The sequence below is a fragment of the Euleptes europaea genome, chromosome 17 (genome assembly GCF_029931775.1).
Source record: "Euleptes europaea isolate rEulEur1 chromosome 17, rEulEur1.hap1, whole genome shotgun sequence".
Taxonomy (NCBI): domain Eukaryota; kingdom Metazoa; phylum Chordata; class Lepidosauria; order Squamata; family Sphaerodactylidae; genus Euleptes; species Euleptes europaea.
In genome coordinates, this window is record NC_079328.1 from 21,478,804 (window position 1) to 21,493,071 (window position 14,268).

A 14,268-nucleotide genomic window follows, 5' to 3' on the forward strand; every position below is an offset into this window, starting at 1 on the left:
CTAGGAAGGCCAAGGCCACAAATCCACGTATACTCTGCTCTAGTTAGACCTCACCTAGAGTACTGTGTTCAGTTTTGGGCACCGCAATTTAAGAAAGATCTAGACAAGCTGGAACATGTCCAGAGGAGGGCAACAAAGATGGGGAGGGGTCTGGAGACCAAGTCCTATGAGGAAAGGTTGAAGGAGCTGGGTATGTTTAGCCTGAAGAGAAGACCGAGAGGTGATATGAAAACCATCTTCAAGTACTTGAAGGACTGTCACATAGAGGATGGGGCCGAGTTGTTTTCTGTTGCCCCAGAAGGTAGGACCAGAACCAACAGGTTGAAATTATATCAAGAGTTTCTGTCTAAACATTAGGAAGAATTTTCTAACAGTTAGAGTGGTTCCTCAGTGGAACAGGCTTTCTCGGGAGGTGGTAAGCTCTTCTTCCCTGGAGGTTTTTAAGAAGAGGTTAGATGGCCATCTGTCAGCAATGCTGATTCTATGACCTTAAGCAGATGATGAGAGGGAGGGCACCTTGGCCATCTTCTGGGCATGTATTGGGGGTCACTAGGAATGTGTGGGGAGAGGTAGTTGTGAATTTCCTGCATTGTGCAGGGGATGGACTAGATGACCCTGGTGGTTCCTTCCAACTCTATGATTCTATACTTGGAATGTATGTTAGTATAATGTATAGGCAAGGACTGCATCTCCCTGAAATAAGAAATGTCGCAACTGCCTTTTCCTATGGCCAGGCTAACTTTGCACAATGGCGCAAACCCTCGATTTGGTGCCGTGGCCTCAAGATTCTTCCCCTGTCTACGCTTCCCCGGCAATTCTAATCCCATTGGAGCCCAGAAAAACCATGCTGTCCGGAGTGAAAAACTGCCTGTATCACCCACTCCTGCCAACACTTCGGCGAATGGATATGGACACCGTCGCCCACAGGCTCACAGATGAACACTCTAGGACGGTAACTGCCTGTTCCAAAGGTAACTAGTGTGGCCAGTTTATTGTGAGTGGCAGAAAGCAAGATCAGTGTGTGGGTTGTGCTGCAAAACCTGGTTGCTTCTGTTTGTAGTATTGTGGGCTGGTTTGGGTGCGCTCTGTGTGCGTGAGTTAAGTGCCGTCAAGTCGCTTCCGACTCATGGCGACCCTATGAATCAATGTCCTCCTAAATATCCTATCTTTGACAGCCTTGCTCAGGTCTTGCAAACTGAGGGCTGTGGCTTCCTTTATTGAGTCGATCCTTCTCTTGTTGGGTCTTCCTCTTTTCCTGCTGCCACCAACTTTTCCTATCATGAGTGTCTTCTCCAGTGACTCTTGTCTTCTCATAATGTGACCAAAATACGACAGCCTCAGTTTAGTCATTTTAGCTTCTAGGGGTCAGTTCAGGCTTGATTTGATCTATAACCCACTGATTTGTTTGTACGCTCTAATCTTGCAGTATCATGATTAATAATACTGTCTGTGATGTGCCCAATCACAAGGTGCTGTACAAAAGACGGCAGTTGCATACACAGACTGCCAAGAACCACCAAAGTCTGTATGTTATGTGCCAGCAAGTCGCTACTGACTTATGGTGACCCTATGAATTAATGGTGGTTTGCCAGTGCCTTCCTCTGTATAGCAACCCTGGACTTCCTTGTTGGTCTCCCAACCAACTTTCCTTGAAAACCCCATAAAGGGTCGCCATATGTCGGCTGCGACTTGACGGCACTTTACACACACACATGAATTAATGACCTCCAAAACATTCTAGCACTAAGAGCCTTGCTCAGGTCTTGCGAACTGAAGGCTGTGGTTTCCTTCATTGTCGATCCATCTCATTCTGAAGTCTGGACTTCAGTAAATTATACATAATAGCAACAATAATAATCATGATCAGAACTGCAGTGGTTTGTGGATTAAAGTGATTAAAAGTGTTTTGTTTGTCCCACACGCGGAAGGAAACAACTCTTTTAACGTGACACTTCTACTTGTTCCTAGAAATGTCTACTCAAATAATATAACTTTTTAAAAAAATCTGTGACCCAATGAATCAGGAACACCTTGACCCCTAAGTGATGCATGCTGTGTTAGCCCACCATCTGAACCCAAACCTAAGATCTCTCAAACCAACAATGGGCAACCAGTTCAAAATGAGTGGTTCAACAGTCAGGCGCACAGGAAATTCTTTTGAGGACGGTAGAGGCTCCATCTCTGTTCCAGCTACATTTTTATATTTCCCAGTGAGGCAACAGAGGAGAAGGGGAGGTTGATAGGCAGGACCTAGGACTGTCAATCTTCCCGGGGCTCCAGCAGAGGTTTGCCTACCCACAAGCTGTTGTCCAGCAACAAGGGCTCAGCATGGGGGATTGTTGAACTGAAGCTAGAAGCGTCTCATATTTCTTTGGCACTGCAGTTCCTCCTTGCTGTCATTTGACCATGACTAAACAGGGTAAGTTTCCTTCTTTCCTTCCTTCCTTCCTTCTTAATTTCTTTCCTGTCCCTTCCCTTCCCTCTCTTTGTTTTGCTTAGGCTAGTGGGACTTCTTGAAATAAAATACATAGCTTTCAGGAGTTGGGGTGGGTAAGGGACATGCTATTAAAAAAGGAAGGAAGGCTGTGAGAAGGGAAGGAAAGGGGCCTTTATTCAGGTTTCCTCGGGAGGTGGTAAGCTCTCCTTCCCTGGAGGTTTTTAAGAAGAGGTTAGATGGCCATCTGTCAGCAATGCTGATTCTATGACCTTAAGCAGATGATGAGAGGGAGGGCATTTTGGCCATCTTCTGGGGATAGAGCAGGGGTCACTGGTAGGGTTGCCAACCTCCAGGTAATAGCAGAAGATCTCCTGCTATTACAACTGATCTCCAACCGATAGAGATCAGTTCACCTGGAGGAAATGGCCGCTTTGGCAATTGGCCTCTATGGCATTGAAGTCCCACCCCTCCCCAAACCCCACCCTCCTCAGGCTCTGCCCCAAAATCCTCCCGCCGATGGCAAAGAGGGACCTGGCAACCCTAGTCACTAGGGATGTGGGGGGAAGTAGTTGTGAATTTCCTGCATTGTGCAGGGGGTTGGACTAGATGACCCTGGTGGTCCCTTCCAACTCTATGATTCTATTTGAAAGGTGGGCTAGCACAATGCTTACCTGTTTTCAACTGATTGGCATTATTTTGCCCAAAAGCTATGTAGATGGCTAAACCTAAAGCTTAATTTTCACCTCTGGCCACTATCGAAAATATTATTTCTTCTAAAATATAATAACTGTATATTGTTTGTTTGACTTTTTCCCCCTAAGGTTTGCAGGTTCAAGCAATACTCAGTGGTTCCTAGGAGGAAAATCTCTTAAGGGGGCCAGAAAGAAAAATTAGCCTCAGCCATCTAGGGGAACCATCAGACAAAATAAAAGTAATTATTAAAACTATCAGTCTAAAGCTGCTAAACAAGATCTACTCACCCACCCTGTTTCAAATTGAGCTTCCTTTTCTGTCCATTTTATGGTTAAACTGCAAAAAAAAAAATGATACTCTTCTTCATGGAAGGTTTCAATGTCAATTCAAAGTGTCCGAACCAGTTTTCAAAGTTAGCATCTTAACTGGAGAGTTAAAAAAAAAACAAAAACACGTGCTGATCTGCAGCTGAACCCAGACTTTTAATGGTTCACCTTCAAAAATTTTGATTGCTGGCCTTGTTACAAAGGCCAGGGGTTTAGTGCTGCTGAGAAGGGCACCATAGTGAAATCAGGACAAGTACCAATGATCAAATAGTAACAGGGTGACCCAGGCTGCCTCTGCTTTCTACAGTCTTCAGCAGATACTGCCTGGGTGGCACTAAGGGTTTCCCCCCCCCCCTACAAATGTGTCTATTTTAATGTGAAAGCTGGTCTTCTGCCACATTCTGTAGTTCATTTAATACAGTGGTTCCCAAACTTTTGGGGCCACCACCCCCTTGGTTCCACAAACTCAACCCCAGCGCCCCCTGTGTGTGTGTAAAGTGCCATCAAGTCGCAGCCAACTTATGGCAACCCCTTTTTTAGGGTTTTCATGGCAAGAGACTAACAGAGGTGGTTTGCCAGTGCCTTCCTCTGCACAGCAACCCTGGTATTCCTTGGTGGTCTCCCATCCAAATACTAACCAGGGCTGACCCTGCTTAGCTTCTGAGATCTGATGAGATCAGGCTAGCATGGGCCATCCAGGTCAGGGCATCCTATAAAAAGCATTATTTAAAATAGGGGTTTGCGTGACTCACTAAAGAAGATAATAACAATAACATTTCAAAACAGTAACAATTAATTGCACATGTATTCAAAATCAAATTAAAACTTTTTAGTTGAAATTTCTTCAAGAAAACTGATGAACTTGATCCAGTGGTACCAGCTCTTCAAAGTCTGGAAAAAAATTCTGATAGTTTCCACCAAATTTGCCAGCATGGTGCCATAGCTTGATCTATTGTATATTAGTAAACAACACAGTTGAAGGGGCCCACCTCTAACACCCCCTGCTGCCCCTTTGCCTCTTAGAGCCCCCCTAGGTAATCCCACTGCCCCCCAGGGGGTGGTACTGCCCACTTCGGGAACCACTGATTTAATACTTCCAGCCATGCAGCCGCTACAATTACTCAGGGGAAGGGAAAGCGATCTTCATGTCCCTTGTTAATTTTTCTGTTGTGTTTTTCCGAAGAGGATTTTCGCAATGCAACGTTCACCCTGGCCGGAGTGCCCAACCAGCGCCTTCCATCCCTGGTGAGTAGCTTCCACCCACCATCCAGTGACACTGAACTGCCCTTCTGTGGGTCGCTACCACATTGGTGCGAGGCTCGGCTATTGCCAGTCATTCGCTTCTGAAAGCAAGCGGAAGGTGCCAGAACTTAAACCTGCCTACAAAGCAATTCCCCTAATGTCTGGTGTACGTCGTGGGCATAAGCAGGTTCTCGTTACTTAAGGCTGAAGTAAGACTGTGTGTGCATTTCTGAACAAAGAGAACTATCCCTGGCTTGTGGCCTTTTTTCCTGTGACACAGCTTCTCACACAAGTGACTATTTCTGAGAGAAGAAATACCCTTTGCCAGAGCAGAGGTTTCCTTCCAGCAATTGAGGTGGGCGTTGCTCTCCCTTAAATCACTTGGCAAAGGTACTCCCCTGTGCAAGCACCAGGTCATTACTGACCCATGGGGTGACGTCACATCCCGATGTTTACTAGGCAGACTATATTTACGGGGAGGTTTGCCTTTGCGTTCCCCAGTCGTCTACGCTTTACCCCCAGCAAGCTGGATACTAATTTTACCGACCTCGGAAGGATGGAAGGCTGAGTCAACTTTGAGCCAGCTACCTGAAACAGACTTCTGTCGGGATTGAACTCAGGTTGTGAGCAGAGCTTTTGATCACTTGAGTGATCCCTAAAATAGCTTATTTGGGGTTTTTTAATTGCTCTTAAGCTGCGTCACTTCAAGCAAGTCTTGGGAGAGACGGCATATCAGTTTCCTACATAAAAATGAGTACAGGAGACTTTTCTGTCCATACCTGAGATGCTTTACTGTCATGCTGTCTTTCCTTTGCGTCACTTTCAGGGGATGACGGAGTTGGGCAGAACGCTGACTGAGAAATACAGAGCAGGAAAGATGGCTCCTCTCATGCCCAGCACGAATCAGGAAGAGTGGCCCAGCTACACGCGGGCCATGTCTGACTGGTCCCGCTTCGTCTCCACTGCTGGAGAATTCAAATTACCCAGTTCTAACAAAAAAGGTATGAAGTGCTATTGCCTTTCAGTGCTCAGAAAGGCTAGTCTAAACTTTATTTACTTAGCATTTTTCCTTCAGTGAGGACCCACATTGTTCCGTTTTATCCTCACCCAGCAAGCTTCCATGGCAGCATGGGGATTTGAACATGCACCAGCCAGACATAGTTAAATTGTAGAACTCCCTGCCCCAGGATGTGGTGATGGCTGCCAACTTGGAAAGCTTTAAGAGGGGAGTGGCCATGTTCATGGAGGAGAGGGGTATTCATGGCTACCAGTAAAAAAAAATGGATACTAGTCATGATGCATACCTATTCTTTCCAGTACCAGAGGAGCATGCCTATTATATGAGGTGCTTTGGAACACAGGCAGGACAATGCTGCTGCAGTCGTCTTGTTTGTGGGCTTCCTAGAGGCACCTGGTTGGCCACTGTGTGAACAGACTGCTGGACTTGATGGACCACCTTGGTCTGATAAGAACATAAGAAAAGCCCTGCTGGATCAGTCCAAGGCCCATCAGGTCCAGCAGTCTGTTCACCCAGTGGCCTGCCAGGTGCCTCTAGGAAGCCCCCAAACAAGACAACTGCAGCAGCACCATCCTGCCTGTGTTCCACAGCACTTAAGATAATAGGCAATAATAGTCTGATCCAGCATGGCCTTTCTTATGTTCTTATGCATCTCCCAGATCCTAGTCTAACACTCCAACTGCTGCATATGTCGCCACTCAGTTGCCCTCAGCAGTACCGAAATGGGAAAGTTGTCTTCTGAGTACTCAGTTCAATTGCAAGTCCTTTCCTTGAGACGGGTTTTCTGGCCTGGCCCAGGTTGGGTGATGTAGCTCAGTGGAGACTGTGATGCCATGGAGACTCCCCTCCAAAGCTGCCAGTTCCTGCCGGGGATTTGATCTCTATAAAGGTAAAGGTCCCCTATACGAAGCACCGGGTCATTCCTGACCCATGGGGTGACGTCACATCCCGACATTTCCAAGGCAGACTTTGTTTGTGGGGTGGTTTGCCAGTGCCTTCCCCAGTCATCTTCCCTTTACCCCCAGCAAGCTGGGTACTCATTTCACCGACCTTGGAAGGATGGAAGGCTGAGTCAACCTTGAGCCAGCTACCTGAAACCGACTTCCGTCGGGATTGAACTCAGGTCATCAGCAGAGTTTTTGACTGCAGTACTGCAGCTTAACACTCTGCGCCACGGGGCTCTATAGTTAGTTGTAATTCCAGAACTACAAGCTCCATGTTGAAGTTGGCAACCCTAAACCTGTGTTGGGTTGTGATCTCAACTTGTGTTAGTAGCGTTCCATTGCCATGGCCAAAGTCCTGATATGGTTACAAGTTCCTTCCACACAGAGGTCTATCTCCATTTTGGTTACCAAGCAATGGCTGTTGTTTTTTTTAGCATTTACATGACGTGGTCTGACTGTGCCAGTCATCTTTTCCCTGTCCTTGGTTTGCTGTTTCTCAAACTTGCTTTTCCCCAAGGTTTTTGGGAAGAGCACAATCCGAGAGCATCATAAAGTAGCCTGGCGGGGAAGATGCACATTAGCCAAGGTCCCGCCCATCTTGACACCGCTTTCCATGCTTCAGTCCTCTGTAGCTTCTGTTCTGTACCTCGGCCACCTCCTGCATCACCAAAGGGCCATTTTTTTAAAATCAGAAATTCCTAATTATAGCATTACAATGATTTCTTACCACCATCTACAACTTCTGCATCACGTAAACAGTAAACCCATGCTACAATCTCATACGTTGTGCTCATTTGCAATTTTCACTTGCTTTCCCTCTCTTCTTGTTCAGTATCCATGTCTTTGTTGCCCAAATGCCCAGGAGGAATGATGGGGAAGGAGGAGGGGGCACAGGCTTGGCTATGTTTAAGGCGAACCTAGTTGCCACCATTCACACAGCGCTGACCAGCACTGTAGCCACATGAAGCTGCCCTTATACTGAATCAGACCCTTGGTCCATCAAAGTCGATATTGTCTACTCAGACCAGCAGTGGCTCTCCAGGGTCTCAGGCAGGGGTCTTTCACATCACCTACTTTCCTGGTCCTTTTAACTGGAGATGCCAGGGATTGAACCTGGGACTTTCTGCATGCCAAGCAGATGCTTTACCACTGAGCCATAGCCCCTCCCCACAGTACTGCGTGACATCCCTGCACCAGGAAGCAAACCGAATGAAGACCAGGGGGACTGTTATGTCAGGTTCATTAGGCTTTCAAAAAGTTGATTTGCAGCAGCCAAGATGGGGGAAGGAGGGCCCAGGAGTCAACAGCCCACCCTCCTTAGGACTTCAGCAAGAGATAGGTGCAAAGATGATGAAGGGAACCAGGAATGGAGCGGCCAAGCCAGAGCTGGGAGGCATCATTTCCCCCCCCCCCAACTTTCCAGTCCTGGATGTCAAAGGCTGCAGTCAGGATCAGGTGGACAGCTTCAAGAGGTCTCTCTGGAGGATATCTGCAGGCATAGTGGTTAAAAGTGGTGATCTGGAACGGCAGACTCTAATCTGGAGAACCAGGCTTGATTCCCTACTCCATATGAGTGGCAGAGGCTGATCTGGTGAACCGGATTTGTTTCCCCTTTCCTCCACATGTAGCCAGCTGGGTGACCTTGGGCTAGTCACAGCTCCACCTACCTCCCAGGGTGTCTGTTGTGGGGAGGGGAAGGGAAGGTGATTGTAAGCGGATTTGATTCTGCCTTAAGTAGTAGAGAAAGTCGGCATATAAAAACCAACTCTTCTTCTTTCGAAGGCACGCTACAGCTCTTCAGCGTGCAGCTGCACTGCCAGATTGAATCATCTTTATTTAAATGGGATTGTCGCTCCCCAAGAAGGGTGTCCTTACTTTGCCTTTTCCAGTAGCATTTCTGCAATCCAGATTCCAGGCTTCTGTAGCTGAGCAGAGTGTTCTTAGCTGAGCTGTGCTCTGTGTGTGTGTGTGTGTGTGTATGTACACTCTCTAATCCCCCAGCGGTTTCAGTATAATGAGATTAAAGCCGACTTGTGAGGATCTTTTCTTGACCCACTTATTCAATGATTGGGAGGTATTATTAGATGCAAGATGGTTCCACAACAAACCACAGCATTGTCCTCTCTGGTCTCGCCCTTCCACGTTTCCTTCCTCATTTCTCAGCCCCAGAATGCAGGGAGGGATTTGGATCAGTCTTCTGCTTCATAACATGGAAAAGCCCCTGCAGTTCGTTCACAGCTTCTCTCCCCAGCTCCCGCTGCCAGCTTTCTTCCTGAGCCTGCACATACCATGTCAGCTAGGACTAGGGTTGCCAGGTCCCTCTTCACCACTGGCGGGAGGTTTTGGGGGCAGAGCCTGAAGAGGGTGGGGTTTGGGGGGGACTACAATGCCATAAGAGTCCAATTGCCGAAGCTGCCATTTTCTTCAGGTGAACTGATCTCTATCAGCTGGAGATCAGTTGCAATAGCAAGAGATCTCCAGCTAGTACCTGGAGGTTGGCAACGTTAGCTAGGACAGGCACCCCAGAAGTCTCTGTAGCCACCTGTCCCATCAGTAGGAAGGCATTAAGATCCTCTGCCTCTAGGCAAAACTCAAGTCTTCTATCTGTATTTTTCACAGTTCTTGGATTCAGCTGTTACGCTGTGAGATACTTAAAACCCGATGTCACCCAGACTTGGCGGGTAAGTGCTCCATTGCCACTGCTATGTATGGGCAAGGGGGGGTCCTTTACACTGAGTGCTCTTGAGAGGACACATTTGCCTTGTTAAGAAGAACACCTTTGTGGCCTGAGATACGCAGCACTATGCTGTCATCATGGCAAAAAGCACAATCCCTGCCGAGAGACTATTGCAAAGGTGGGGTAGCCATGATAGTCTGTCGCAGCAAAATAAAACAAAAATCCTGTGGCACCTTCAAAGATTGGCAATGTTTATTTTCCATATGAGCTTTCATGCGTCACGGCTCACTTCTTCCAGATATGTGAAGGGAAGATAATCTTCCCTTCACAATATCTGCAGAAGTGAGCTCGGTCGTATGAAAACGCATCTTGAAATAAATGTTCATCTTTTAAGGTGACACTGGACTTGTTTTATTTTGCCAAGAGGTGCCTTTTGGTGTCTTGGGAGACTAAGGAACCCGAGATCTTTTCTAAGCTACTGAATCCCTTGACACCCAAGAGCAAAAGGAACGCCAAGACAGAAGGGCCCTTGATCGAAACACCACCAGCACTTCCTAGACTCTGAGCCTTAGTTTTCTCAGCATTCTCCCCCACTGGAGAGAGACGCTTTAGGAGGACACATGCAGGTATAAGACTAAACTCAGGGTAGAGATTGAGCCTTAGAATCAGTGTTCTGGATATGAGATTGCAGTATTTTATTTCACACTGACCAAAAACGGCTTGTTTACCCTGTTACTCATGCAGTTTAGACACCCCCCCCCGCCCCCTCCAATAAGCACCCTGGTAAACATTCAGAACCTCTGGGGGGTCATATGGCTGATCTACTGCAAAGTGCAAAAAAAAAAAAAAGCCCACAAAAATTTTGAGTTGTTCTTCGACATGGATTTATCATCTGTATGGAAGGTGGATTGTCAGTGCAATCCGATGCAGAGTTACACCAGTCTAACCCCATTGAAACCAAGTAACTCTAGACCAAGTAACTCTGCATAGGATCTTGTTGGATGTTACTCACAGAATCCTCTTTCCACTCCTTGTTCCCTGCCAGTATTGCCTCAACCAGAATCCCAGCCTGGATATGTATGGACCAAAACCCATCCCCTACAGCACTGTGTAAGTATCACCACATGCTGATAACTCTGTCATTATGAATCCCTTGATAACTCTGCCACTTGGCTGATAATTTTTTTTTTTTTTGCAGGAATACTTTCAGGAGTTTTGGATCAGCACACAGGTAATTGGCGATGATGGTTTAAAGGCTGGCATGATCCAGTTCCGCAAGAGGGGAAATGAAATGACTATCCCAGTCAACCAAGACTGGCTGGTGCTTTGTGCTCATAGGGTCACATCATCACTTTCACTATGAGCACATAAGCAGGCAAGGGAGACTGTTGGGGGTCTGTTACCTGGCGACCCTCCCCTGAAATTCCTGATTTGGAAGGTGGCGTTCCCTAGAAACTCACAGGGAACCCCATTTCTTAGTTGTTCCCTTGTACAGCAGCTCCAGGGTATGTGTGTATGTATATATTTTGTTTTTAAAAGGTATATCCTGCTTTGTCGAAGAGTGAAGCAACTTACACAGAATGAAAACAACACTACACTAGTAAACTAGCTCAAGTCATAATAAAATACCACCGCCATCTCGCACCCCAAATAAGAGCACCCCAAAGATACAGAAACAGACCCCCAAATCAAGCAATTGTACTTGCAAGTCTAGCACAAAAATCCATCTTCGCTACAATAAAAGCTCAGCAGACGGAGGGTTTGTTTCCATAGCCTTGGTGGAAGAGGGTATATGTAATTTTCTAAACCTTGCCTGAAAGGGCACCCTATGTACCTCCTCTGGCAAACCATTCCAAAGGATAGGGGCCACCTCAGAAAAAGCTAAATACCGTACCATCAAATGTACCTTCTGAAAGGCGAGGACTTCAAGCAGGAGACATTGAGCCAGCCTAACCTAGTGTGTCTAGCTGACATTTTTAGTACCTTCTCATTCCCGTTTTTTTCTGGGTTACATAACCTAGTGATTGGGCCTGTGTGGGGAGAAGGAAATAAAAATAAGGCCAAGGCCAATGGTTCAAAATAGGTAAGGGGCTTCTTTGGGGGAATCTGCAGTTATTGCAGTAGTCCTTATGAGCATAAATTCTACAGATTCCCCTGAAGAAGTACCTTGGGCAAAATGCATAGGGGATTTTTATTCTGAGTAATAAAAAAATCTTGTTACCTATTTTGCACCTTTGGCCTTATTTTTATTTCCTGTTACTGGTGCGGCTCTTTTATTTCTATTTGCTGTATGCGGAGAGGCAATTTTTTCAATATATCAGCCCTAGACCACAAAGGGTTAAAACCAGCCCTTTTAGTTGTGATACCCAGTGCCCCAGTTGTGGAAATAGCGTGGCACGGGTATAATGTTTTGCCTTGACCAAGAGATATAAGAACATAAGAAAGGCCATCCATGCTGGATCAGACCAAGGTCCATTAAGTCCAGCAGTCTGTTCACACAGTGGCCAACCAGGTGCCACTAGGAAGCCCACAAACAACTGCAGTGGCATTATCCTGCCTGCGTCCCACAGCACCTAATATAATAGGTATGTTCCTCTGATCCTGGAGATAATAGGTATGCATCATGACCAGTATCCATTCTGACTAGTAGCCATGAATATCCCTCTCCTCCATGAACATGTCCACTCCCCTCTTAACTATGCATTGTGTGAAGAAATACTTCCTTTTATCTGTTTTCAATCTCACCCTCCAGCTTTAGATGACCCCACATTCTAGTATTATGGGCAAGGTAGAAAAGCTTCTCCCTGTCCACTCTCTCCATACCATGCATAACATCGAACCCATAGAGAGACAGGCAGCTGCATTTTTGCACAAGCTGACTTCAAGGGCAGCCCTAGACAGAGCATGTTACAGTAGTCTCAATCGGCAGGTTACAGAAGCATGGGTGAATATAGCTGTATCAGGCAGGGGAGAGAGCTTTCACAATGGAGAATATTAGAAAGCGCTTCTAGTTACAGCACCAGCTGGAGTGTCCCCCAGGCTCTTCACATGGCCAAACAGGATCAGCTCGACCCCACCCAGTCTCCTCAACACATGAAGGTGCCTTATACTGAATCGGACCCTTGGTCCATCAAAGTCAGTATTGTCTACTCAGACCTGCAGTGGCTCTCCGGGGTCTCAGGTAGAGGTCTTTCATATCCCCTATTTGCCTAGTCCCTTTAGCTGGAGATGCCAGGGATTGAACCTGAGGCCTTCTGCATGCCAAGCAGATGCTCTACCACTGAGCCACGGCTCCTCCCCTAAACATCTGCCTTCCCAAACACGGCCACTTTGGTCTTGTTTGGTCTGAACTTCAGCTTGGTAGGAAGGACAAGTGTCTCCTACTTCAGAAGTGTTCTTCCTCTCTTGGTAGGGGCATTCTTCCTTCCTTTGCTAGTCTTACAGACATCAAACCCATAGAGAGAACAAAGATATGTTCCCTGACCTGGCAGGAAACCGTGACAATGTTGTCCATTGACTCTGCCCTATGCCTCTCTGATGTGATTTGTAACACAACCAACCCTGCCTTTGATCATCTTCAAACACATGGCCCTGCACGAGAGGAGGTCCCAGCCCCAGCCAGAACGAGACAACAAGGACAGTCTTCCCAGAAATCTTAGCAGATGGCACAACAAGAGGCATTTTCTGCCAGGACAAATATCCTACACGAGAACAGCACTTTTACGTCACTGTTAAAAAGATTGTCAGGAGGGCAGTGGCTGTAGAACATGCAACATATGTTGGGTTTTCATGTGGTTAGAAGAGGCCTTCTTGGCAAACTCGGGTGGGGGGCAAGGGCTGAATAGCAGAGCCTCAGCTGCCAGCCAACTCAGAGAGCAGAAGTTCCAAACTTTCCAAAGAACACACTTCATTGTGCCTTTCATGTGAGTCTTCTAGGTCAGCTAAGGGCTTGGAAAATGATCCTGGACCATGTAAATAGGGAGGGGCTGTGGCTCAGTGGCAGAGCATCTGCTTGGCGTGCAGAAGGTCCCAGGTTCATTCCCCAGCATCTCCAGTTAAAGGGACTAGGCAAGTAGGTGATGTGAAAGACCTCAGCCTGAGACCCTGGAGAGCCGCTGCTGGTCTGAGCAGACAATATGACTTTGATGGACCAAGGGTCTGATTCAGTATAAGGCAGCTTCATGTGTTCATATGATAATCTTAAATTGGAGAAAGTTTGAAAGCAGCGTGGGTTTGGAAAGGGACTGTTGTTTGGTTTATCCATCTGTATCTTCTCTTCCTTTCTAGCCGTTCCCACTACCTCCAGCCCTGGCGCTAGGAAAGGGCTTTTCGAGCCAAGCAAATCTTCTTCTGCAGCATCTGAACATCCACACAAACACACAAAATAAATAAAAAGTGTATTAGCTGCCTCAGCCGATGAAGATGCAGATAAAGCCATGAAAACAGGCGTTAAAAGAAAGGAAGGTGGAGGAGGGGGTAGAAGATGACAGGGTTTTCCTGGCCATCTTTGAATTTCTATGTGGTGTCAGGCTGCCTTAGCACCGAAACAGGAAGCCGCCTGAAGTGATGCCCTGGTCTCTCTACATGGCAGAGCTCAGCATCTTGGGGTAAACATTAGATTTTGCCCCACCAACGACAGCCTCTGGACTTTGCCAGGTATAGCTTCTGGCAGCCATTTTGAATTGAGCTAGTACTTCCCTGCAGTTTCTCCTCTTCCCTTGGGCTTCTGTTTCTTTATCATGCTTAAATGTGACAAAGCGACCAGGTTTCAGTCAGGGCGCAATCTCCCCCTACCCTTTCAGAGCATGCCAAGCTGGGGAACCTCACACATGCTGGAGGATATAGGGAATGTGTATTGCAGAACTGCATATCCGTGACTGCATGTTTTTGCGAGATGAAGCCAGCTTGGCTTTTTAAAGCCGTGTCCCTTT

The 14,268-nt window shown here is 46.9% G+C and overlaps 1 protein-coding gene across 1 annotated transcript; it reads left to right on the top strand.

The window, feature by feature from the left end:
• Positions 1-745: 745 nt before the first annotated feature.
• On the top strand, positions 746-13,708 carry SPMIP8 (sperm microtubule inner protein 8). The gene is made up of 7 exons (XM_056862817.1): positions 746-971; positions 4,640-4,701; positions 5,525-5,699; positions 9,280-9,341; positions 10,383-10,447; positions 10,536-10,568; positions 13,625-13,708. Exons 1-7 carry the CDS (start codon positions 749-751, stop codon positions 13,653-13,655), a joined length of 651 nt encoding a protein of 216 aa, XP_056718795.1. The 5' UTR covers positions 746-748; the 3' UTR covers positions 13,656-13,708.
• Positions 13,709-14,268: the final 560 nt, after the last annotated feature.